The 25,432-nt window shown below is 47.5% G+C and overlaps 1 protein-coding gene across 1 annotated transcript; it reads left to right on the forward strand.

Annotated features, from left to right (window-relative positions):
- Nucleotides 1-4: 4 nt before the first annotated feature.
- On the forward strand, nucleotides 5-22,205 carry LOC145821405 (protein MAINTENANCE OF MERISTEMS-like). The gene is made up of 6 exons (XM_082917914.1): nucleotides 5-239; nucleotides 1,538-2,194; nucleotides 2,324-2,485; nucleotides 2,579-3,172; nucleotides 21,822-21,957; nucleotides 22,042-22,205. Exons 1-6 carry the CDS (start codon nucleotides 12-14, stop codon nucleotides 22,203-22,205), a joined length of 1,941 nt encoding a protein of 646 aa, XP_082774040.1. The 5' UTR covers nucleotides 5-11.
- The last annotated feature ends 3,227 nt before the right edge of the window (nucleotides 22,206-25,432 follow it).

The raw sequence follows: 25,432 nt of genomic DNA on the forward strand, positions 1-25,432 counted from the left end.
ATTCTTTGGAAATGGCAGGCAATTCTCCTCACGGCGGAGGTTTTCCAGGTGCCGGCGATGATTTCGATCCCATGACTCTACCCCCGAGGACCCGACCTTTCATTCCCGGGAGGTACCGTCCGCCAGCACACGTTCTTCCGCGCGCTGTCTTCCGTCACTTTACCAATTTTGACGAGCGAGCACCCGGGGATCTGCTTCTCAGAGAGCCGGAGCAGCATCTCTCTCACGAGGCCCGAGAGGTATTTACTTCATCTTCTGTATTTTACATTTCGCACCTCTGCCATGCTTGAACATGCAGTTTAGCTTATGACATAGTACTTTGCTTACATCTTGAACATGTAGTTTCAACACTTGAATTTCTGAACACTCGGCTCATTAATTAATTGCGAACACACAGCCCACATTAGAACACACGGTTCAAACACTGATTTGTCGAACACACAGCTCGAATTCGAAAGTGAACACGCAGCCCAAACTTCAAATTTTCTGAACACGCAGCCCAGATAGATAGTGAACACGCAGCCCACAATTTAACTTTTCTGAACACGCAACCCAGATAGATAGTGAACACGCAGCCCACAATTTAACTGAAAGTTGAACACGCAGCCCAAAATTCAAATTTTCTGAACACGCAGCCCAGGTAGATAGTGAACACGCAGCCCACAATTTAACTGAAAGTTGAACACGCAGCCCAAAATTCAAATTTTTTTTGAACACGCAGCCCAGGTAGATAGTGAACACGCAGCCCACAATTTTAACTGAAAGTTGAACACGCAGCCCAAACTTCAAATTTTCTGAACACGCAGCCCAGATAGATAGTGAACACGCAGCCCACAATTTTAACTAAAAGTTGAACACGCAGCCCAAACTTCAAATTTTCTGAACACGCAGCCCAGATAGATAGTGAACACGCAGCCCACAATTTAACTGAAAGTTGAACACGCAGCCCAAACTTCAAATTTTCTGAACACGCAGCCCAGATAGATAGTGAACACGCAGCCCACAATTTTAACTGAAAGTTGAACACGCAGCCCAAAATTCAAATTTTTTTGAACACGCAGCCCAGGTAGATAGTGAACACGCAGCCCACAATTTTAACTGAAAGTTGAACACGCAGCCCAAACTTCAAATTTTCTGAACACGCAGCCCAGATAGATAGTGAACACGCAGCCCACAATTTTAACTGAAAGTTGAACACGCAGTCCAAACTTCAAATTTTCTGAACACGCAGCCCAGGTAGATAGTGAACACGCAGCCCACAATTTTAACTGAAAGTTGAACACGCAGCCCAAACTTCAAATTTTCTGAACACGCAGCCCAGATAGATAGTGAACACGCAGCCCACAATTTAACTGAAAGTTGCATGCAGCTTATTCCACTTCATCGGCATACAACCCATTCATCTCATTGGCACACAGCCCATTCATTCCATTGGCATACAGCCCATTTCATTTCATTGGCACACAGCCCATTTCATCTCATTGGCACACGGCCCATTTCATTCCATTATTGACACATGTATTCATTCTGAATGCAGGTTGGTTCCCGCAGTGTGCGGGGGTATGGTTCCACCATCGCGCGGGACTGGTATGCTGAGCTCCCGGAGGGTGTCCGAGATTTGGTAGATTTGGCAGGATTTAGGCCCTTCTGCGTCGGGTTGTCGCGTTGTCCTGCCAGGAGGACGCTGATGGCAGCCTTGGTAGAGAGATGGTGGGACACCACCAACTCCTTTCATTTCTCTGCTACCGGGGATATGACCATGACCCCTTTTGACTTCGCTGTATTGACGGGCTTAGACGTCGGAGGTTGGTCCATCCCCTACGATGAGGATATGGGAGAGTGGGAGGCCGCCTGGATGTATCTGTTGGGGGCTCGCCCGCCTGTTGATAGGGTTTCAGGGAGAGTCCGATACACTTGGTTCTCTTCCCATTTCCGGCGGGCGGAGATGGCGCCTGAGACTCCCGAGGAGACGGAGCAGTATGCCCGTGGTTTCCTGATGTTCCTCTTCGGGACTACCCTGTTCGCCGACAGAGGGAACACCGTTGGGCTATACCTGCTGAGCGCTCTAGTCGACCTATCACAGGTCCATCGATATGACTGGGGTGGCACCGGCCTGGCTACCCTTTACTTTTATATGAGCGCGACCTCCCGCGGGCGGGGCGACTTACTTGGCGGCTACTGGAGAGCCTGGGAGGTACTTTTCTGTCCCCTTTGATTTACATTTCTGCTTTTCATTACTTGTACATTGCACACACAGCGCACTTTTACAGTCTGTATTTTGCTCTCAGCATTTCGTACTTGCATTCTGCACTGTTTTTCTCAGCTATGGGTCTATGTATACTTCCCATCATTAGCCCCAGAGCTGGAGGTGGTAGGGATTCCCATGACCCCATATTCATTGGTGTTCGAGGGCCCACACCGGCCGAGGCCTCGAGAGACTCTCCTTCGCCTGCGACAGTACTTTGACACTGTGCGACATTCAGAGGTACCTCAGAACTTTCAATTCCTTTCATTCTCATCTTTGATTTGCTCTGTATATTCTCGATTTCTGATTGGTTTATGCATTTATCATCCGCAGATTACATGGCAGCCCTGGGTGTCCCTGGGTGACGACCTCCGACTTCAGTATACCGGAGCGTCGGGCATTTCCCAGTATAGGGTCCTGCTCGAAGGGCCGGTTGGCAGGGTATGGTTCCTGGGGGAGCGCTTTCTGCGCCAGGTATGGGGGTATCTTTCTCAGGATATTCCCGCAGTACCCCCAGCCAGTATGTGGACTGCTGACAGGCTCTCTTACTCAGAGGTAGTCGGCGCCATGCTGGGCAGTGATGCTTTACTATACATTGAGGAGGGGGACTACGCCACTTACCGTCACATATATTTGATGCCTCCATTGACGGGAGCTCATATCCCGATGATGAGGCCTGCCGGTATGTCATCCTCGGACCAGGCTCGGGCTCGGGCTGCAGACGCCCCTTCTACTAGCAGGGCCAGTACATCTAGAGGTGGGAGTAGACCGGTTCCTCCGGCTCCGTCGACTCATCCTCATCCCGGATGGCCAGATATGCCTACCGAGTTGATGGCATGGCAGTATGGGGCTAGCTTTCCGACTCCGATTCCACTAGAGCCTCCGATGCCCAGTGATCGATACGCCATTGATCCGGACTCACCGCCGGTATGCTCCACTTATTCATTCATCATTCAGATGTTTAGACACTCTTCTGTTCACTGATGATTATGAGCTCATTTTTGCAGTCGTCGCGAGGGTACATGGAGAAGGTGGTTGGACTGGTGGCCACACTCGAGGGCATGGTCCTGCGTAGGGAGGCACAGTTGTCTGTCGCGGGCATCCAGGTACCCTTCAGTTTTCTGGCATTTATCATACTTCTGATGACATGCTGATTTCTACTGCATCGATAGACTATTTGTGTAGAGCACATCTGACACACACCCCACTTGTACATTGTATTTACATGCACCCACTTCATGTAGCCTTTGCTTGTATCTACATCTGATGTATATATTTGGACTGATGTATTTGAATTGAACTCTTTGTTTTCAGATGCCTTCATGGTCCGGTCAGCGGCAGACCAGGCCACCTGGGCCTCCTTGGAGAGCTGGGCCATCTGGGCCTTTTCAGGGGGCGGGGCCATCTCGGCCTTCCCGAGGATCCGGGCCATCTAGGCCTTTTCGGGGAGCTCGAGGAGGGCCTGTCCGCAGACGCAGGGCTCACGTTGTGGAGGTGGAGCCTGATGAGGAGGAGGAGGATGCTGAGGAGGAGGAGGAGGCTACCGACCGTCAGTCAGAGACATCTGCTGAGGAGGGGGGCTCCGGTTTTGGCTCGGGGAATAGAGGCGAGGCTGAGGGGAATCCTGAGGATGACAGCCCTGACTCAGATGATGGTGTGGAGATTGTCCCGCAGAAGAGGATGAGGCGTGCTTCTCGTTCCCGCTCCCGAGGACTTTGATGTTGCTATTTCCTGCTTTATTTTTCTTTTTGCTAGTAGTTTGTAGCACTTTGCACATTGTTAGGCAGTTTTATTTTTTGTAAAACTTGTACCTTTGTTTGTTGTAAAGCATGATGAAATGAAATAGCTTTTGAAAAGATGTTTGTATTTTAAACTTTAGCATCGTATCGCATCAATTTATTTCGCACAAAAATGAGATTGAATGGGAATGCGCATTGTGTAATTACCAAGTCAGGTAGTGAACCGACGCAACAAACTAAGCAACTCAACTTACTAAGATATAACAGAATCTTTAGCAAGTTTACAACTCGATAAACAAAATGCAACAACGCAAATAAACAAGACTTTAACAAAAATTGCTTAAACAGAGAGCAATGACTCAAAAACACGAAACACGTCCGCTCGACAAACAACTCGATAAGCAAAACGACAACTCGATAAACAAAACTCAACAACAACAAAGTGTACTTCTGACGATCTGGGCATCGGAACGCATCCGAAACGGAGGGAGATGAAGGCCTTTAACTTTCCCGTTGCATGGAGATGCTTGGAATTCTCCCTCGAAGGGTAAAATAGGGCCACGGAGATACACTGCAGCATTGCTGGCCATCCCTAGGAGCCGGCCGGCCATTTTTTGTAGAGAGAGACAGCTGGCCGGCCATTTTTGAAAAAGTAAATGGCTGGCCAGCCAGAAAAGGTGGCTGGCCGGCCACTCAGTCCTGCAGCCACCAGATTTTTGACACGTGTCCCCGTGAATAGTGTTTTTCCCTCTATAAAAGCTTCAACTTCGGGAACATTCATTTCATCTTAGTTTTAGCCAAAGATGGAGGCGTTCCTCGCAGAAAATATCACATCTTGGATCTCTTCTCTAGATGGCTCGGAAAAGCTGAATTTTCGGGGTTTCGGCTTGAATGCACTATTCATGCTGAGCCGTACTCCGCTACATCTTCCTTTTCTCCACGCCGCGGCAAGGTTCTGGAATCCAGTGACGCATGTTTTTAGCTTTGGCGGCCAAGAGATGTGTCCCACTTTCGAAGATTTTCAGGTTTTGATGGAATCTGAATGCTCTGAAGTGATCTTGCCTCAGCTCCGTTTTGGCCACGCTCAGGCTTTAGGGCGGATGTGTGGGCTCACGGCGCATGATGCTCGATCTATGATCTGCAGTGGGGAACTGGACATCCTCGGCTTGATCCGTCGTTTTTTCGACGCCGGTGACCGCAGCAACCATTATTGGCAGGGTTTCCGGCAACACGCCCTCTGCCTATGTTTGTTGTCCCACTTTCTGCTTTCCTCGGGCTTCGGCGGGGCTAGCATTCGCTTGATTGAAGTCGCCGAAGGTTTGAGGGAAGGAAAGAGCTGTATTGCCATGACTTTGGCCGAGACACTGATGGGCTTAGATTCTGTCTATCGCCGGGAGGCGACCAGGTTTGCTGGGAGTCCACTGCTACTGCAGGTAATGTTTCCCACCCGACCTCACGTATATATTTGCTCACATCACTCGACCCTCAGGCTCGGTTTTTCTCACAAAACCCTTGTCTCACTTTTCTCTCATCGTACATCTCTCTATTCTTTATTCTCTCATTTTCCATCCCTCCCCTAGGTATGGTTGATGGACAAGTTGCAGGTTGTGGACTCTTGCCCGGCCTATTCAGCTCGAGGCTACTTCTTTCGGCAGCGCCTTGTCAATGCTCTTGACGAAAGGTGGTGGTTCGATTGGATGTGCAATTTGTCCGCAGACAGCATTGCTTGGCGTTGTCCTTGGCTCAACCTCCCGGCAATGAGCTATAGTATGTCTCGCATGATTGGGATCCAATTGATTGGTCTAACCCACTGCGTATTTTATTTTCCGTTCCGGTTCCTGCGTCAGTTTGGCCATGATCAGACTTGTCCACCGGAGGGGATTGAGTACCCAGCCGCTTTCCCGATCCGGGGTGTACAGCTTGCCCGATATGCCACAGCATGGAGGACTAGAGAGCTCCTGGCCCTTGCTTCAACTTTCAGTTGTATTTTGTCCGATGAGTGCTTGGATTGGCTCAATGAAGAGGCACAGGTCGGGCCTAGCTTGGCATCAGATGTTCCGTCCAGCTCTGGGAGGGGACGCAGAGATACTTGATTCAACTATGCCCCAAATTTTTTGCTTATTTAGCATTTTCAAGTTTTCGTTATGAATGTACTAAAAAGCAACCTCGATTGTAATGCAAGAGCAGGAGAACTCAGTTTTGAAATCAATGAAATTGAAAGTTGTGGTACTGAAAATTTTCCGCTTTTGGTCCAAAAATGGTCTTAGTCGTAAAAAGATTAATTTGATCAAAGTCAACTTTTATTAAAACTTTTCAAAACTATTTTCGATGTGGATCAGAACTGGACACGCCGGAGATCTGTCACTGAAATGTACAACCCCAGATCCCTGCAACTGGAAAGTTGCCCCTAGTCTGAAGAACAATGCGGCACTCCACAGCAACGGAAAGTTGCCCCTAGTTTGAACAGCACTGTACCGGAGATCGCGATAAATGCTGATGGATAAAGATGACTGAGATGATCGAGATGGACAGAGTTGATCGGGGAAAAGTTTATGGCTGAACTTCAAGGTGAAGTTGCCTACGTATCCCAAAGATGGGAATCAAGCCTTACGTAGTTCAGGCTGAGGTTCACTCGAGTATTTTCACTCTCCTTTTGCGCTCTAACTTTTGCCAAGGTCGCCCTTTGCGGGTTTTCAACCTTGCGAGCTCAGTTTTTATATTTTCTAATTTTTTGTGCTCTGACTTTTGCCTAGGTCGCCCTTTCGGGTTTTCGGCCTAGCGAGCCTCTCAAGGATAGTATTTCTTCAACTTGTCCATATTGATCGGTTGTGAGAACTCCAAGCCATCTAGATCCATCAGAACCACAGCTCCACCTGACCAGATAGCTTTGATGATGTAAGGACCAGTCCAATTAGGTTTGAACTTGCCCCTTGGGTCGTGGATGGGAGCTCGGTTGTCTTTGAGCACCAAATCTCCTTCTTTCAGATTCCTGGACTTAACCTTCTTGTTGAAAGCCTGGGCAATTCTTCGTTGATAGCCTTGGATGTGGTACAGTGCTTTCAGTCTTCTTTCATCAAAGAGCATGAGTTCTTCGAATCTGCTTTGCTGCCAATCTGCCTCGGCTATCTGGCATTCAGCCAGTACTCGTAACGACGGAACCTCAATCTCAATGGGTAGAACAGCCTCCATTCCGTAGACCAATGAATATGGAGTTGCTCCAGTAGAAGTTCTGATTGAAGTCCTGTAGCCCCAAAGAGCAAATGGCAGCTTGTCTGGCCAATCCCGATAGGTTTCCACCATCTTCTGTAGTATATGCTTGACATTCTTGTTGGCGGCCTCAACCGCTCCGTTGGTCTGCGGTCGGTATGTAGATGACTTATGGAAAGCCACATTGTATTTCTCCAACAAGTCTATCACTTCTTTCTTGAAGTGGGAACCATTATCTGAAATTATTTCGTTTGGCACCCCGTAGCGACAGATGATGTTGTTCCTGATGAACTTTGCGACGTGCGACGCCTTCAACACCGCGTATGATTGGGCCTCGACCCACTTTGTGAAATAATCTATCGCTACTAGGATAAACTCATGCCCGTTTGACCCTTTCGGGGTAACAGCTCCGATCACATCAATTCCCCAGACTGAAAAAGGCCATGGGGAAGTCATGTTGTACAGTTTTGACGGCGGGATGTTCATGCGGTTTGCATGAATTTGACACTTGTGGCATCGCCGAACAAAGCTAATACAATCCTCCTCCATGGTTGACCAGTAGTAGCCCTGTATGAGGATCTTTCTGGCCAGCATTACTCCATTCATGTGTGCACCGCACTCTCCCCCATGGATGGCTTCCGTCAGGCGTTTCGACTCTTCAGCTTCTACACAGAGCTTATGCATTCCCAGATGACCCCTTTTGTACAGCTTACCCCCGCAGATGATGAACTGAGCAGCCATTCTTCTGATGGCCCTCTTATCCTTGGCATTTGCCCCTAGTGGATACGTCTCCTTTTCCAAGAAGTTCCAGATGTCGTAATACCAGGGGTTGCCGTCTTGAACCTCCTCTATGGCGGAAATCGACTCGTATGCTGGCGTGAACTTCTGATCAATAATGACTGGACGCATCCGGACTCCGGACGGAATGTCTATCATAGAAGATAGAGTTGCTAATGAATCTGCAAACCTGTTGTTCTCTCTTACGAGGTGGGTAAAATTTAGCTTCTCAAACCGAGGAATTAGCAGATCCAAGGTTTGGTGGTAGATTATCATCCTTTCCTCCTTGACTTTCCAATCTCCTTTTGCTTGAGACACAACAAGGTTCGAGTCCCCAATGACGTCCAACCGTCTCGCCCCTAGTTCTAGGGCTGCTTCCAGGCCAGCAATACATGCCTCATACTCTGCTTCATTGTTGGAAACTTTGAACTGGAGCTTGAATGCTAAAGGGATACGGGAATCATCAGGCGCTATCAGCAACACCCCTATCCCATACCCATACTGGTTTGACGCTCCGTCAAAGTACATTGTCCAAGTTTCATCTTTGACGTGCAGAATGGCTTCATATGGGAATAGATACTCAATCGCTTCATCCCCCTCAACCGGGTGGTCGGCAAGGAACTCCGCTACCGCTCTCCCTTTTACTGACTTGCGCGTTATATACTTCAAATCAAATTCGGAGAGCAACAGCAGCCATCGAGCTAGCCTACCCGTAAGTGCTGGTTTCTCGAAGAGATATTTGATGGGATCCAAACGCGAAACCAACATTACAGAGTGGGCTAACAGGTAGTGCCGCAGCTTCCTGGTTGCCCATACCAAGGCCAAACAAGCCTTCTCCAGCGGTGTATAGCGGGTCTCGTAATCCAGCATCTTTTTGCTCAGATAGTATATGGCCCTTTCCACTTTGTCTTCTGACTCCTGCGCGAGCATGCATCCCATGGTAGTCTCAGTTACCGAAAGGTACAGTATCAACGGTCTCCCCGGCTCTGGCGGTGACAACACGGGTGGGTTCTGTAGATACTCTTTGATCTGCTCAAAAGCTGCTTGACATCGGCCGTCCCATTGGAATTTCTTTCCTTTCTTCAAGAGACCAAAAAGTGGTTCACAAGTCAAGGTTAATTTAGAAATAAACCGTCTTATGAATTGCACTTTACCCAGAAAGCCTCGCACCTCCTTTTCAGTCCTTGGTGGTGCCATTTCTAAGATGGCCTTGATTTTGGAAGGGTCGACCTCGATGCCCCTTTGTGTAATCAGAAACCCTAGCATCTTCCCTGCTGTAACACCAAACGTGCATTTCTGGGGATTCAATCGCAGTCGAAACTCTTTGATCCTCTGAAAGAATTTTTGTAAGGCGGTGTAGTGGCCCTCTCTATCCTTGGACTTGAAAATCATGTCATCCACGTACACCTCGACCTCTTTATGGATCATATCATGCAATATTGTAGTTGCTGCCCGTTGATACGTAGCTCCAGCATTTTTCAACCCGAATGGCATCACTCTATAACAATATGTACCCCACGGGGTAGTGAACGCAGTCTTCTCCCGGTCTTCGGGTGCCATTACTATCTGATTATAGCCTGAGAAACCATCCATAAACGAAAGCAAGGCGTGTCCTGCCGTGAAATCCACCAATTCATCGATGTGCGGCAAGGGGAAGTCGTCCTTCGGACTGGCCCTGTTCAAATCTCTGAAGTCTACACAGACCCGAATTCTGCCGTCCTTCTTTGGCACCGGAACAATGTTGGCCAACCAAGTTGGATATTCAGATACCAGCAGGAACCCTGCGTCAATTTGCTTGGTGACCTCTTCCTTAATTTTGAGAGCCCAGTCCGGGCGAATCCTTCTGAGTTTCTGTTTGACAGGACGGGCCTCGGGGTCAAGAGGGATCCGGTGCTGTACAATCTCAGGATCGATTCCAGGCATGTCTTCGTAGGACCACGCGAAAACATCTTTAAAATCTTTTAATAAAGCGACTAAGCGCTCGCGCTCCTCTGAAGACAACGTGGACCCGATCTGGACCAGCCGCGGGTCCTTCTCAGTACCAACATTCACAGTAGTGATTTCATCCATTAAAGGTTTAACAAATCATTCCTGCTCTTGATCAATTAATCGTTGCAAAACTGGGGGAATTTCTCCCTCGCTGTTTTCATCAAAATTTTGAAAATCTTGATTTAAGCAATAAATCAAAGGCACAGAAAAATACTCGGAAACCACATCCACATCATTCTCATTAAATGCTTCCAAGCCGTCAGATTCCTCTGTTACAACAGACTCAAAAGAAAATGAAAAAGACGACCTAGACAGGACTGTGGCATCCGAGTTATCACCCCCAGGAATACCGGACTCAGACTCAGTCGAGCTGGAATCTGATTCTGACGCACAAGATTCGGTAGAATCAGATTCCGGCTCACTACTGACCCGGAACCGCTAGATAAAAAGCCTTCTTCATATTGCCAGATGAGAGAAGGTGCGATAGATGCATCCAAGATCGGCGCTGGAAAGCCCGCAGCTATTTCATCTCGAATCACAGAAACCGAAGGGTTATCCCCCAAGCACTCTTGGCCGATCGGAGGATCTGATAGTAGACTCGCCAGTGCTACCCCCATTTCAAGCTCTGTGCTCTCAGGATCCACTGCTTCATATTGCTCAACCTCAGTTGGTGGGTCTGTCTGCGCTTCGGCAACGTCATCCCCAGATAATTGTATGTCGAAGAAGATTTCAAAACCAGGCACGCGCGTCCCCTCCGCGTTTAGCCATGGCTCCGGGAAGCCGCAGAATGGAAAATCTTCCCCCTCCCGGACGAAGCGTCCGTTTAGGGTACCCCAGATGGGCCTGTGCATTAACTCAAATGGCTTCCCGGCCTTCTTTGCCCTGGCCCTTCCAGCCATTTCTTTTCCTTTCCTCACCCAATCTTCCTTGGTGGGCAGATAACCCAGTCCAAAAGCGTGAGGGTTGTGTGGCACTTCGGCCAACACTGAGACGCCTTTCCGGCCGCTTCTCCCTAATCCCATCCCAGGGGTATGCTTTAGCTTGTTCATGAGGTATATGGATTGTGCACTAACATACATGCCCTCATTCGCAGCCACGACATTCTGCACCACTTGAGCCTCGGCCAAAGTGAACCCCGACAAAAACACATCCTCCGTGCCGTGCTCGATTTCCAAGACGTGTGTGGACACTTCCGACGGCGGATGGATTGATGAATTCCCAAAAACGATCGCTACCCCTTTCCCGTGGGGGTACTTTAGCATCTGATGTAGAGTGGAAGAGACTGCTTTGACCTGGTGCAACCACGGTCGCCCCAAAAGTAGGTTAAAGGTTGCAGGAACGTCCAAGATATGAAATTCAATGCTGTGTTGTCCTGGACCAACCTTGGTTTGAATTTTAACAGTCCCCATCACTTCTCTGCTGGTATTGTCGTATGCTCGGATCACTTGGGTGGTTGGGACGAAGTCCACGGGTTTCAACCCGATTGCATATGCCGTTCTGGTTGGGCAGACGTTAATCGCAGACCCGGTATCGACAAGTACCACCGGTATCCACTTATCTCTACATTCCACAGAAATATAGAGAGGTTTGTTATGACTTGTGCCCTCAGGCGGTAGCTCCTTGTCCGAAAAGGTTAATGCCGGGGAACCTCCTCCCGGAAAAACCAGCCCAACCAGCTGTTCAGGCGTGGTGTCTATGGAGAGTTTGGACTTGTCCATAGCAGATAGGACAGCTTCTCTGTGTACTCGTGATGCCATTAGCAGTCCCCAGATGGAGATGTCTGCTTGTATTTTCTTTAACTGTTTCAGCACAGCTTCATCTTCAATCTGCTTCTCCTTCTGTCTCTCCGCTTCTCTATCCTTCCCGGATGCCTCGGGTTGGTCCAGATGTGGGGGCTTGAAGTACCGCCCACTTCTTGTCATATGGTCCACTTCATCAAGGTACCAAGTATCATCCGGCTGGTTATTCCCCCAGTCTTCATCCGTGTGGGCAAGACACAAGTCGTCATCTTCCCACCACATTCCGCTGGCAGCCAACAGACACCTGTCTGGCTCCGGTCCACTCGCACTCTCAGTGCTCTCTGTCCATATGCTCGCAGCATTGTCTGTCTTCGTGCACACAGCACTTTCGGTCCCCTCAGGGCCTTTTGCCTTCCTGGCTCTTTCAATAGCCTCAAACTTTTCTTGTTCCAGCTGCGTCAGTACAGCTGTTTGTTCAACAGTTCCCATATCTATGATGCCCATGTCTTGAGCGGAATTCTTAACACCGGCGCTCTCCGGCGGTACAACTTGGCTTTCGGCCATTCCGGCCACGACTGATATTTCCACCCCTGCCGGGCTCTGTTCTGGTTGGGCTTCCCCCACTGCATCCGGTTGATCTTCGAGCCATCCCGTGGCCTCCTCTGATCCCTCATAATCATACCAGTTAATCGACGCATCCCCCAGTTCCTGGTCCTCGAGAAATTGCAAGTTAGCAAAGTCCTCCTCTACGGCTGTCAGCTCATCTGCCCATAGCCCAGATCCATCCCCCCGGATCATGCATAGTTCTCCTGTCTCTGGCAATTCTACACTTATCCCAATTCGGCTCGTTGATAGGATGTGCTTTCTTGGGTCATAGGCTCCCCCAGCAAAATTCTGCCCAGTCCCAGATTCAACAATCTCATTTTCTCCCAAAATCTGCCCTGCCCTGTCTTCGACGGTCACCACCATCGGTTCTGGTTGGGTTTTGGAGATGTCCACCATGCACAAGAAATCAGTGCAATCAGGGAGGAGCACCTCTGGCTTGGGTAGGTGGGTGGGTGTAATATAGATGCTAGGATCATAAGATGCGACCCCAGTCTGGATAAAGTTAATTCTTTTGGGATGAGGAGCTTGGTTATGTGGTGGGAGAGGGTTGGTGGTGACATTGGGTTTATCAGGGGGTGCGATCACCTGTTTGTCAATAAGATCTTGGATCTCATGACGCAATCTGTAACAACGGTCGGTGTCATGACCGTGTTGTTGGTGGTACGCACAGTATTTTGACGGGTCGTAAGAGGGGGGGAGTGGATTTGGTAATGGCTTTGGTTCCAGGGGTTTTAAATGATTCTTCCTGATTAATATTCCCAGAACCTTGGTCAGAGGCATATATAGTGGGGTAAAGGTTCTTTGGCCTCGCAGTTGGAATCTGTTGGTGGCTTGTGTGTTGCTTCCGGATGCGCCGGAGAAGGGTGTGGCAGTCATGGGCCTTGGAGGGGGAGGGGGAGTGGTGGTGACCATACTAACTTCCGAGGCTCTCGTATTTGCAGCGCCACTCGGGCCCGCATTGTTGTTACGGTTGAAGGTCCTCCTCGGTTGTTCTCTGTCGTGGTCAAATAGACCTTGTTTCATTGCGTCTTCGATTTGCACCCCCATATCATGTAAATCTGCGAAAGTAGGGAAGGGGACTACAATCATTCTCAGCATCAGTTTTGGGTGGAGATTGCGCACAATCATCCGGATTTGATCTTTGTCTGTGGGCCTTAAAGTCATTGTTGACGCCTTTGCCCTCCATCGGATCACAAAGTCCGAGAAAGATTCCTTGGGCTCTTGCCTTGTCGTTTCAAGATCGTGGGTTGTGATCTCGATCTGAGTGTTGTACGAATATTGCGTGACAAAGGCCTCAGCCATTTCATCCCAATTCTTTTTCACTTCATCTTGTAATCTTGCGTACCAATGGGAGGCCACACCCGACAGGGTTCGGCCGAATAGTGAGAGCTTCTGTGGTCGTGTTAGGCCCATTGGCCGCAAGACATCTGCAAACAGTCGGATATGGACCATGGGGTCGCCGGTTCCGTTAAAGCGGTCGATTTGTGGCATTTTGAACCTATCGGGGAGTGTTACGGCCTCCTCGGTATATCCATCTCCGATATCCGGCATAGCCTTGACCCCTTGGGATTTCTTGAAGAGCTTCTCCAATTTGCTCAATTTCAGAGCTGTATGATCAACCTCGACCTCGAATGGAGAGTCCGGGTGATTGGATGTATGGACCTTGGACAGTTGTGGTGGAAGCGGGGGCGGAGCTGGCCCCGTTGGAAGATTTGTGTCTTCTTGCAGATTTTGGATAGTCGGTACAGTATTCTGGGTGTTTGGAGGAGCGTTCTGAACAGCAGGTGCCCGCTCAGGTAATGGGGCTTCTGCTGGAGGAGGAATTTGGTGTGAAGCAGATGCTGTACTCTGTTGTTGCAGTCTGGTAATCAGCTCAGCCTGCTGGGTCATAATCTCAGCTTGCTGCTTAGCGAGTTCATCCCGGCGAACGGCATCCTGTTGCATGGCCCACATGGTTTCCTGCATTTGGCGCATCATTTCCTCAACTCCTGTTGGTGCCGTCATACTGTTTTGATTTGTTTGAACTACTGGCAGATCTGTCTCAATGGGGATCTCAATCCAATTGTCCACTGGTGGGGGATACCACTGTTCTGGTGCTCTTTGTTCAGATACACTGCGCTTTTTCTGCTTCCTTCTTGTAACAGGGGGTAGAGAATGGAACACTGGCTGTCCGTCGATTAGATCCTCGGATCGATGGAGTCGACGACCGCGTGTCCAAAGTGCTTGGGGAATGCCTGCTGGGTTGGAAGCAATCGTGCTAAAACTGACCTAGCAAAAGATAAATAAAGCGAAAAGGAAATAAATAAACAGATAAACGGACAGCATAACAGCTTAAAATAAAATGCAAGACACACAGTCGGGCATAATCCACACACAGTCAATAAGCTGAATACATACTGTCCTCAAACACTGATTATTATCCCTGTATCACTGTCCCCTAAAACAGAATCTGATATCCGCAGATAACTAATTCTCAAATACTGGCTGATGCCCGCAAGCCTGATACCCATAATACCGAACTGATGCCTGCAGGCCTGATATTCAAACTCATTTACTGATCTGATGCCCTCAGGCTTGATACTGACAATACTGAACTGATGCCCGCAGGCTTGATACCCAAACTCATATACTGATACACGCATTCCTGTAGAGACGCACTCTAAAGCACATAACAGATAAGTGAGAGCCAAAACACCCCTATGTTGGGGGTAGGGTTTCCCTGTCCTATTGTGTCAAGAGCTAGGGTTTCATTACGCACGCAGCGGTTTCAAACAACCTATAAACGGGTAAGCAACCTGTCCTAATTTGGAATGGTCACTATGGATCCGAATATGCACTAGGTCGAATGGTCAAAGAGGGTGCCCCGGTAAAACCGGGGTTTGTGTTCCCATACTGGCAGAGCCCACAACCGGTCAGCCTTATGGTCATGCCTTGACAAGACAAGCCTCCGGCAAACCGTTCAGGAATAGCAGATGGCAAACACGGTGTCCTAGGCGCACCAATGCAAATGCAATGCAAAGAAACAGACAAGTGTATTCAAAAACAGATATCATGAGTTCGAGTCAAGTTCTCTAAATCCCCAGCAGAGTCGCCAGAAACTGTAGACGTCCCCCGAACGCCCCGGGAGGGTTAGCTCCCGTTCTGTTCATTAGGGGTCACTACAGCTCGGACTCTTGAATGTCACGGTTCCTAATCTGAACCAAAGAGTCCAAATCCGGCAAATCATTTTGAGAAACTGATTTTTGAAAAAGTAGTGCCAAACATGGACTGCTTTGCCAGATACAGAGTCGCCACCTAAATATTTTATTTTGGGAAATTTAGGAAACCCTGACTCGGTGCCAAGAGGCCACGTGTCCGTCATCACCAAAGTTGCCTCGGCTCGGGAACTTGGGTACGATTGGGGAAGATCACTTCGTGAGCACCCCCGCTCGCCCGGTCATAGACCGGCCTCTACTAACCATGATATCAATTTTTGAAAATATTGTATGTTCTTATTCCGGTTATTAGCCTAGGTTACTATGTGATGCTCACAGCAAACAAGTATAGACCGGGTCGCCTGAATTGGAATGAAACATTTCATGTTTGTTTTTGAAAATGGTTTGCTACCCGCAGGTAGGCTTGAAACATTTGATGATTTATTCCAATTCAGATAACCCAACCTTCACCCACAGGCATTCAGGCAGATATATCAGATAAGCACATAGCCTCATGGTAAGCATGCTATTCATGGCAGCACTCACACGCATGCAAGGATGCTAAAGCATAAAGCTTACCGAGTACTCCAAGCTAAAATAGAAACTCATTAGAAATCATGCATGATCCTAAGTATACAAAAATGCCTAATGCAACACATGCAAAAATGCGACTATAGCAGGCTCGGCTATTCTAAACATGGCATATGAAATGCTACAACTAACATGTATTCAATTTGGAATTGAAAGTACGATGCAGTTAGTATGGTGCGCCGAGCCCGGTGCATGCAATACAGATGAATGAATGCAAACATGCTGTCATACTGTATGCTAATTTAAATATGCCCTAATCTAACCATCAAAAGCGGATAAATAAAAGGGAGAAAGACGTGGGGTTGGAAGACATACATCACACTCACGCACACTTATTACAGTTGTGCCCTCGCGCAGAGGGTCCGAATAAATATACAGTGCAAATATTACAGTCCCAAATAAAAGAATATTACAATCCAAAATATTACAAAATTCTAATTAATTAAAGAATTAACTAAGAAAGCAAATAAAACTGGCGTGCAGGCCAGGGACTGCCTTGCTTCTGATGGATGATGCATGTCCGGGTTGTCTTGCGCGGAAATCCACCGGAATGCCCCAATTAGCCTCTGTTTACACCTGTTCTTGAAATGCGTGCCAAGTCCCGTAAAGTTGCTGATTCCTGATTTTGCTGCAACAGAGAGCAGGAAAGGGGCATAGCAATGTATTTGCACAGATATATGCATGTCTCGATCCTCGTGCCACCAATCACGCATACCGAGGCATGATGGCCGAGGAGTCGAAATGCACAACTCGATATAGAATGAATGCACATGAAACTACAGCTAAAACCTAACTCCATCATGGATAATCCGGAGTGTCGGTGACTGGGGAATTGAGACACATTCCGTCACTCGGAGTACGAAATGTACCTCGTTTCCCGTGCCCGGGCTAACTCTTATTCCGGACATGATGCAATATGCATGATATGCGTGAAATGCAACTAAGATACAATCCTAACATATACAATGCTATGGAAATGAAATGCCTCGAAATGCGTGCACACGGGCACGCAAACCTAGATGCCTCGAAATATGAGTACACGGGCACGCAAACCGAGGCAATGGAAAAATGTGATGAAAATGAGGTGCCTCGAAATGCGTGCACACGGGCACGCAAACCGAGGCAATGATAAAATGCTATGAAAATGAGGTGCCTCGAAATGCGTGCACACGGGCACGCAAACCGAGGCAATGGTAAAATGCTATGAAAATGAGGTGCCTCGAAATGCGTGCACACGGGCACGCAAACCGAGGCAATGATAAAATGCTATGAAAAACACAACATGGACTTATACTAACATGAGGGAACCTCAGCCACACTCACATAAGAAGCCGGTTGATGAAAATGAAGTGCCTCGAAATGCGTGCACACGGGCACGCAAACCGAGGCAATGGCATACGCAATGCAAATGACATGAAAACATGATATGGGCTTATACCAACATGAGTGAGCCTCAGCCACACTCACATAGGATGCCGGCGGATAAAAAAAATGAAGTGCCTCGAAATGCGTGCACACGGGTACGCAAACCGAGGCGATGACGGAATGAAATGAAATGACATGGAAACATGATAAATGGGCTTATACCAACATGAGTGAGCCTCAGCCACACTCACATAGGATGCCGGTAGATAAAAATGGAGTGCCTAGAAATGCGTGCACACGGGCACGCAAACCGAGGCGATGGCAAAATGTGATGAAATGACATGGAAATGACAAATGGGCTTATACCAACGTGAGTGAGCCTCAGCCACACTCACATAGGATGCCGGTGGATAAAAATGAAATGCCTCGAAATGCGTGCACACGGGCACGCAAACCGAGGCGATGGCAAAATGTGATGAAATGACATGGAAATGACAAATGGGCTTATACCAACATGAGTGAGCCTCAGCCACACTCACATAGGATGCCGGTGGATAAAAATGAAGTGCCTCGAAATGCGTGCACACGGGCACGCAAATCGAGGTGATGGCGGAATGCAATGAAATGACATGGAAACATGATATGGGCTTATACCAACATGAGTAAGCCTCAGCCACACTCACATAGGATGCCGGTAGATAAAAATGGAGTGCCTCGAAATGCGTACACACGGGCACGCAAACCGAGGCGATGGAAAAATGTGATGAAATGACATGGAAATGACAAATGGGCTTATACCAACGTGAGTGAGCCTCAGCCACACTCACATAGGATGCCGGTGGATAAAAATGAAGTGCCTCGAAATGCGTGCACACGAGCACGCAAACCGAGGCGATGGCGGAATGCAATGAAATGACATGGAAACATGATAAATGGGCTTATACCAACGTGTGTGAGCCTCAGCCACACTCACATAGGATGCCGGTGGATAAAAATGAAGTGCCTCGAAATGTGTGCACACAGGCACGCAAACCGAGGCGGTGGCAAAATGTGATGAAATGATATGGAAATGAATGGCAATCATTCTAACAGAATTTCAGCAACAAAATATAGGGGAAAACAGTCCCGAAATGAAGTGAAATGATACCAAATGCAAGGAATTGTCCCGAAATGCAACATTAGGCACCCGAAATGGCCTATAGCTATGCCAAACATGCACAATATGGACATGCAATGCAAAGACAGAAGCTAGACAGTCCCAAAAAAGGCACTTTCACAGTTATAAGCATGGCCAAACAGCAAACATAGGTATGGAAAAAATAGCATGCAAGAATAAGGGCCAAAAGAGGGGTAATGAAGCAAGTGATACAAGCAAAACCCAAACTGAAATATTTCCTTCTACAACACTGAAGAGGGACCAAAAGCATGAATATTTACAGTATATGGAAGACCTCAAATCAGTATACAAACATGCTAAAAGTGTGATGCAAAATTAGGCTCAAAAGTGGCTACAACATGAAGTATACAAAATAATCACCAAACAGCCAAAGACCCTTAATAAAACATGTAGAATGGACCAAAATGAGCACTTTTCCAGAACTGTAAAATGGCCAAAAACAAAAGCATGGTAGGCTAACTAAACATGCAAGAATGGGGAATAAAAGAGGGATATAACATGAGGTGACCTATGGAGGTCTCAAACCATGAAAAGACCTAAATGAAAAATGAAGTATGGACCAAAATAAGCACTTTTTCAGAACTGTAAAATGGCCAAAAACAAAAGTATGATAGGCTGCCATTGCATGCAAGAATGGGGAAGAAAAGAGGAGTATAAAGATAGGTACAACATGGAAACCCCAAATGGTGTTGAGCCCTTCTTCAATGTTGAAGAGGGGCTCAAAATAAGCCTAATATCAGTTTAAAACATGCTCGAAAATAAATTTCTCATGGGTCAAAAATAGCATACAAAACTATGACATACAAGAGGATCAATGAAGCAAGTGTGTCATGGAGGGCTCAAACAGGGTTGAGCCCTTAATGAAAAGTGAAGATGAACTCAAAAGAGGGCCCTTTTCAGTTAGGGATGGAGCTTGAAACAAAAAGCAAGTGGGGCTTAGAAATAGATCAAGAAAAAGGGTCAAAAGGGTAAAAGTATTACTTACCCTTGAAGACTCAAACTTTTATTGCTTCTTGGATGAATTTGCAGCTTCTTTAACCTTTGAGAAACCTTCCTTGTTGCTGGAAATGAGGTGGTGGTGGTAGAGCTTGGTGGTGTAGAAGGAATGATGGTTAGGGACTTAGGGTTTTTCAAAGAATTGAGAAGGATGAAGATGGAGTTGTGTATGGAGGCTTGAAGGAGATTTTTTTTAACCCCAAAATACTACAAGGCTTGCTTGCTATATAGGCCAAAGAAGGGGTGTAAAGGTGGGGGAAAAGGAGAGCAAAATTCCCCCACGAAATATCCCCCAGATAAAGATCTTGTCTGGGGGAAACAGCTCCACAGCTGTAAAGTGTACAGTGCAAGGAAGCAGGCCGGCCTGGTACTTTTGTTGCAGGTGGCCGGCCGGCCGGCTAGGGGTCAAAAGGTTCAATCATATTTTCTGGCCGGCCAGCAACTGGTGAGGTACTCTTATGTGTGTATAACACAACCATGTGGTTAAAATTCCAAGAAAGTGGGTCCAAGGGGTTCAACATTGGCCCGGAAGAAGGGGTTCAAAAGGGTCAAGTTGAATTACTGGCCGGCCATGAACTTTTAGGGTCCTCTCATGTGTGTACATCACAAATATGTGGTTCAAAGTTCAAGAAAAAAGGTCCAAGGGGTTCAACATTAGCCCGGAAGGAGGGGGTCAAAAGGGTCAGGTAACCTTAATGGCCGGCCACCAACTTTTAGGGGCCTCCCATGTGTGAAGATCACAGATATGTGGTTGAAAGTTGGCAACATTAACTCCAAGGTGTTCAACATTAGCCCGGAAGTCAGAAAAACGGGCGTCGGAGGGCCTCGGAGGAGATATAACTGGCTGCTGCAACAATTGCTGGCCTCCCACCCTTCAGTGACCTCCCCGGTGATAAAACAGAGGTACCTACCAAAAATGAACGAAAACCGTTGCAAAACGAATGCTCGGGGACCAAAACACGCAGTTCGGGGTCCCGAAAATGGGCTGTTAAACACCGAAAGTGGTGTTCGGCCACGAAGTGGGTTTCTCAGACCCCAGTGTCCCTCAAAAGGGATTAAATAAGATGTATGCCAAAAACCGGAGCAAAAGGAGATGGTTAAGCGGTCCCGAACCGAGGCACACGGCCAACGGTCCCGAAAACCGGGAACCGGACCCCGAAATGGGCAAAATGGCCTACGGCCACCAAATGTAGCCTACGGACATTGAGAGATGGTCTATGGGACCTCTCTCTCCCCTCAGGAAAAGAAACAGAGAAACCGAGTCTGGTTCGCAAACCGAGACAAGGCACAGAAGAAGGTTCGGAAGTCCGGAGGCAGGGCTCACGGCCGCGACTCTGAAACTTCTGAACGAGCACATTATGCAACATCACCAAGCACTCAATCGGTGACGTCTGAGTCTTAAGGTCGGTCAAAAATGGGGTGTCTACAGCCCCTCTCGCCAAAGCTTTTGTTTTGCATAAAAAGATAGCTTTAGCTCCATATGTTTTGGATCATGTCTACAGAACTTGCTCCCAATTTTGTGAAAAACCCATGGATGCAAATCAAGGAGGCCCATTTTGGATACTCAAACTCTGTCTTTTTGCATACTTCACTGAGTTGCACTCTAAATGCCTAAGATTTTTATTACCAGACCCTACCTCTTACAGCATAAAGTTTTCCAGGGTCTCTCTTTACCCTTCCAATTTAGTCTTCTACTTTTATTTTTTCCATTGACTCCTAACTTCCCCTTCTAGCCTCTTTTTCTGTCTCTTCAAAGCCAACATTGGACTAGCCTGGCTGAGCACCTTTTTGGGTGACAAGTCTTGCTCTAGGCCTCAACACAAAGATATGTGGGCTTCCATTCTGATTCTGAGGGAGCTTTTCATTGGCACTATAAATCCTAGAGCTTATAAGTGTATTTCTGAGCCTTACTGCCCTGCCCAATTTGCTAGGCAATTTGGATTCATTTAGGGAATTTCTATCCCTCTCTACAGCCAATCCAACTCAAATCTTATAAGTAGAGAACTGAAGGTTCCAAGGTCCAGACTGGAGGAAGAAACCTCCAAGTTAATCCAAGACTTAATTGATTTTGAATACTTACCCTTCATTCCTTAAGGTAATACATTGAAAAGATACCAGAATTGGTGAACGGCCAATATGGAGGTGCACTTGCCTATCCCTTCTCAAGATCTGTTAGTGGGACTAGATGTGCCTTAGGCCAAGTCCAAGGGGACTGGGATCATTACTTCCTTTACTGCCCCTGCTATTCCAGCTCCTACTCCTGCTGCCGCAAGGACTATTCATGCTACCCCATCTCCTCCTCCTAGAGTTACCAAGGCTGCTTCGAAGAAAGGTGTGCACTGCTGCCTCCCTCTTTTTTTTTTCTTTTCTCTTTATGATACCTTACTTAGTTATTTATAGCCTTTCTTTGGTGCAGGAGCCTCACAGGAGGACTTTCCTCAGAGAGTTCAAGCCTTGAATATCCTCAAAAGCAAGCAGCAACAACAGAGGAAGAGAAAACTTCTGCTTGACCCTGAAGAGAAGACAACTGAGGTTTCCATAGAAGAGGAAGAAGCAGAGAAAGAGAAAGAAACACTGTAGACACCCCATTTTTGACCTACCTCAAGACTTTGACGTCATCGGTTGTGCACTCGATGATTGCGCATGTTTATGCTTGTTTTGAGTGCCCGAGAGTCTCGACTGAGTGCCTTGTCTTTGAGCCTCTTAACTCTCTGTGTTTTGCCCTTGTTTTTGGGCCAAACCTTGTTGCCTCTTGCCTAGGGGAGGGGAAGGCCTTGCCGGCCACTTGCGGCACTTGCCGACCACTTTTCTCTCTTGTAGGCCACTTCAAGTGGTCGGTCGGCTAGGGAAAGTGGCGGCCGGCCACCTTAACTGGCTGGCGGCCAATTTTTCTCCTTTTTAGATATTTTCAAATCTTTTGAGCCAGCTGTGGCTCACTGAACTCATCCTCCATACACGTGTATGAAGGGGTCAATCAAGCCTTTTTGCTTGCTTGCTCTATATAAGGGGAGCTCCCTCCCCTTTTAGAGGGATTACAAAAATTTCAGAGTTGAAATCTCCCTCTCTCTCTAGAATTCTCTCTCTCTCTTTCTCTCTCTATTGTGTGAAATTGAGCTTAAAAGTGAGTTTTCTTCATACATTTGCACTAAAACACCTAGTCAAACACCTTTACCATAGTGTTGAAGATCTTGGAGGCCTTGTTGGAGCTTTTTGGAGTGATTTTGCCTCAGAAGTTGGCTGTTTGCTTGCTGTTTTAAAGTTGTGTTTCAAGGGTGAGAATCTACCTCTTTAAGCTTTGTTTTTGTATATTAGTTTGGCCACCCTTGCGTGCTGTTTTTGGCCTAGCTTTCAACTACAAAAATCTCTTTTTTTAAGTGTTAAAAGTGATTATTTGAGGCCCTGTGGGAGTTAGGGGTGTTTCACCGCCTTGTGTGCCTTATTTTCTTAAGCCGTGTGCCATCTCTTAAGGCTTTTAAGGCACCCTTTGTCTGGCCTTTCTACCACTGAAACTCAAAGAAATTTCAGTGGTAGTGTAGACGTCCCCCGAATGCCCCGGGAGGGTGAGCTCCCGTTCTGTTCATTTGTGGGGTTACTACAGCTCGGACTCAATTTGTGTCACGGTTCTTAATCTGAACCAAAGAGTCCAAATCCGGCAAATTGTTTTGAGAAACAGATTTTTAAAAAGAAGTGCCAAACATGGACTGCTTTGCCAGATACAGAGTCGCCACCTAAATATTTCTTTAATGGGGAAATTTAGGAAACCCTGACTCGGTGCCGAAGGCCACATGTCCGTCATCATCGGAGTTGTCTCGGCTCGGGAGCTTGGGTACGATCGGGGAAGGTCAGCTATGAGCACCCCCTTTCGCCCGGTTCAAAGACCGGCCTCTACTAACCATGATATCCGATTTTGAAAACGTTATGTGTTCTTATTTCACTTGTTAGCCTAGAATTACTATGTTATGCGCACAGTAAACAAGTATAGACTAGATTGCCTAATTTGGAAATAAGCATTGCATATTCGTTCGGTTTTGAAAAGCGCTTTGGAATTTGCTACCCGCAAGTAGGCTAAAATACAGATTTCAACGAGTTTTTCCAACTCAAACAATCCAACCTCCACCCACGGGCATTCAAACAGTAATATCACGTAAGCATTTAGCCACATGGTAAGCATACTGTCATGGCAACATTCACACGCATAGGAGATGCTAAAGCGAAAATACTTACATCGTACTCCGTGCCAAAACAATAAACTAGTTAGCAAACATGCATGTCCTAGTTCATGTCAATCGTCTAATGCAACACATATAGGATGCAGTTAGAATAGGCTCGGCTAGTCTAATCGTGGCATGTGAAAATGCGATCAATTTGATGCACGTATTCAATTTGGAATTGAAGTACAAATGCAGTTAGCGTGATTGTAGACACCCCATTTTTGACCGACCTTAAGACTCAGACGTCACTGATTGAGCGCTTGGTGATGTTGCATAATGTGCTCGTTCAGAAGTTTCAGAGTCGCGGCCGTGAGCCCTGCCTCTGGACTTCCGAACCCTCTTCTGTGCCTTGCCTCGGTTTGCGAACCAGACTCGATTTTCTCTATTTTTTTTCCCAAGGGGAGGGAGAGGTCCCATAGACCATCTCTCAATGTCCGTAGGCTACATTTCGTGGTCGTAGGCCATTTTGCCCATTTCGGAGTCCGGTTTCCGGTTTTTCAGAATCGTTGGCCGTGTGCCTCGGTTCGGGACCGCCTAACCATCTCCGTTTGCTCTGATTTTTGGCATACTTCCTATTTTCTCCCTTTTGAGGGACACTGGGGTCTGAGAAACCCACTTCGTGGCCGAATGCCACTTTCGGTGCTTAACAGCCCATTTTCGGGACCTCGAACTGCGCGTTTTGGCCCCCGAACATTCGTTTTGCAATGGTTTTCGTTCATTTTTGGTAGGTACCTCTGTTTTATCACCGAGGAGGTCACTGAAGGGTGGGAGGACAGTAATTTTTGTAGCAACCAGTTATACATCCTCTGACGCCCTCCGACGCCCGTTTTTCACACTTCCAGGCTAATGTTGAACACCTTGGGGCCACATTCTTGAACTTTCAACCACATATTTGTGATGTACATACTTGGGAGGATCCTAAAAGTTGGTGGCCGGCCAGTAATTCCACCTGACCCTTTTGAACCCCTCTTTCCGGGCTAATGTTGAACACCTTGGGGCCACATTCTTGAACTTTCAACCACATATTTGTGATGTACACACTTGGGAGGATCCTAAAAGTTGGTGGCCGGCCAGTAATTCCACCTGACCCTTTTGAACCCCTCCTTCCGAGCTAATGTTGAACACCTTGGGCCCACTTTCTTGGACTTTTAACCACAAGGTTGTGTTGTACACACATGGGAGGACACCATCATGTGGTGGCCGGCCACTAAACCAGCTTGACCCTTTTGACCCCTAGCCGGCCGGCTAGGGGATGTGGCCGGCCGGCCACCTGCAGCAAAAATACTTGGCCGGCCATGATCCTCACACTGTTCACTTTACAGCTGTATAGCTTTATCCCCCAGAAAATATCTATATCCGGGGGATATTTTGTGGGGGAAAGTTGGCCTCCTTTTCCCCCACCTTTACACCCCCTTTTTGGTCCATATAACCAGCAGGCAATATCATATTTTGGGGTTGGAAAAAGTTGTCTTCAAGCCTCAATACACATATCTCCCTCTATCTTCCTCATTTTCCTAAAAATCCTTAAGTCCTACACCTTGTTTTCTTCATCACCACCAAGCTCTACCACCACCACTCCATTTCAGCAGCAAGGGG

This window comes from Camellia sinensis, chromosome 3 (assembly GCF_055761805.1).
Source record: "Camellia sinensis isolate YWXY chromosome 3, ASM5576180v1, whole genome shotgun sequence".
Lineage (NCBI taxonomy): Eukaryota > Viridiplantae > Streptophyta > Magnoliopsida > Ericales > Theaceae > Camellia > Camellia sinensis.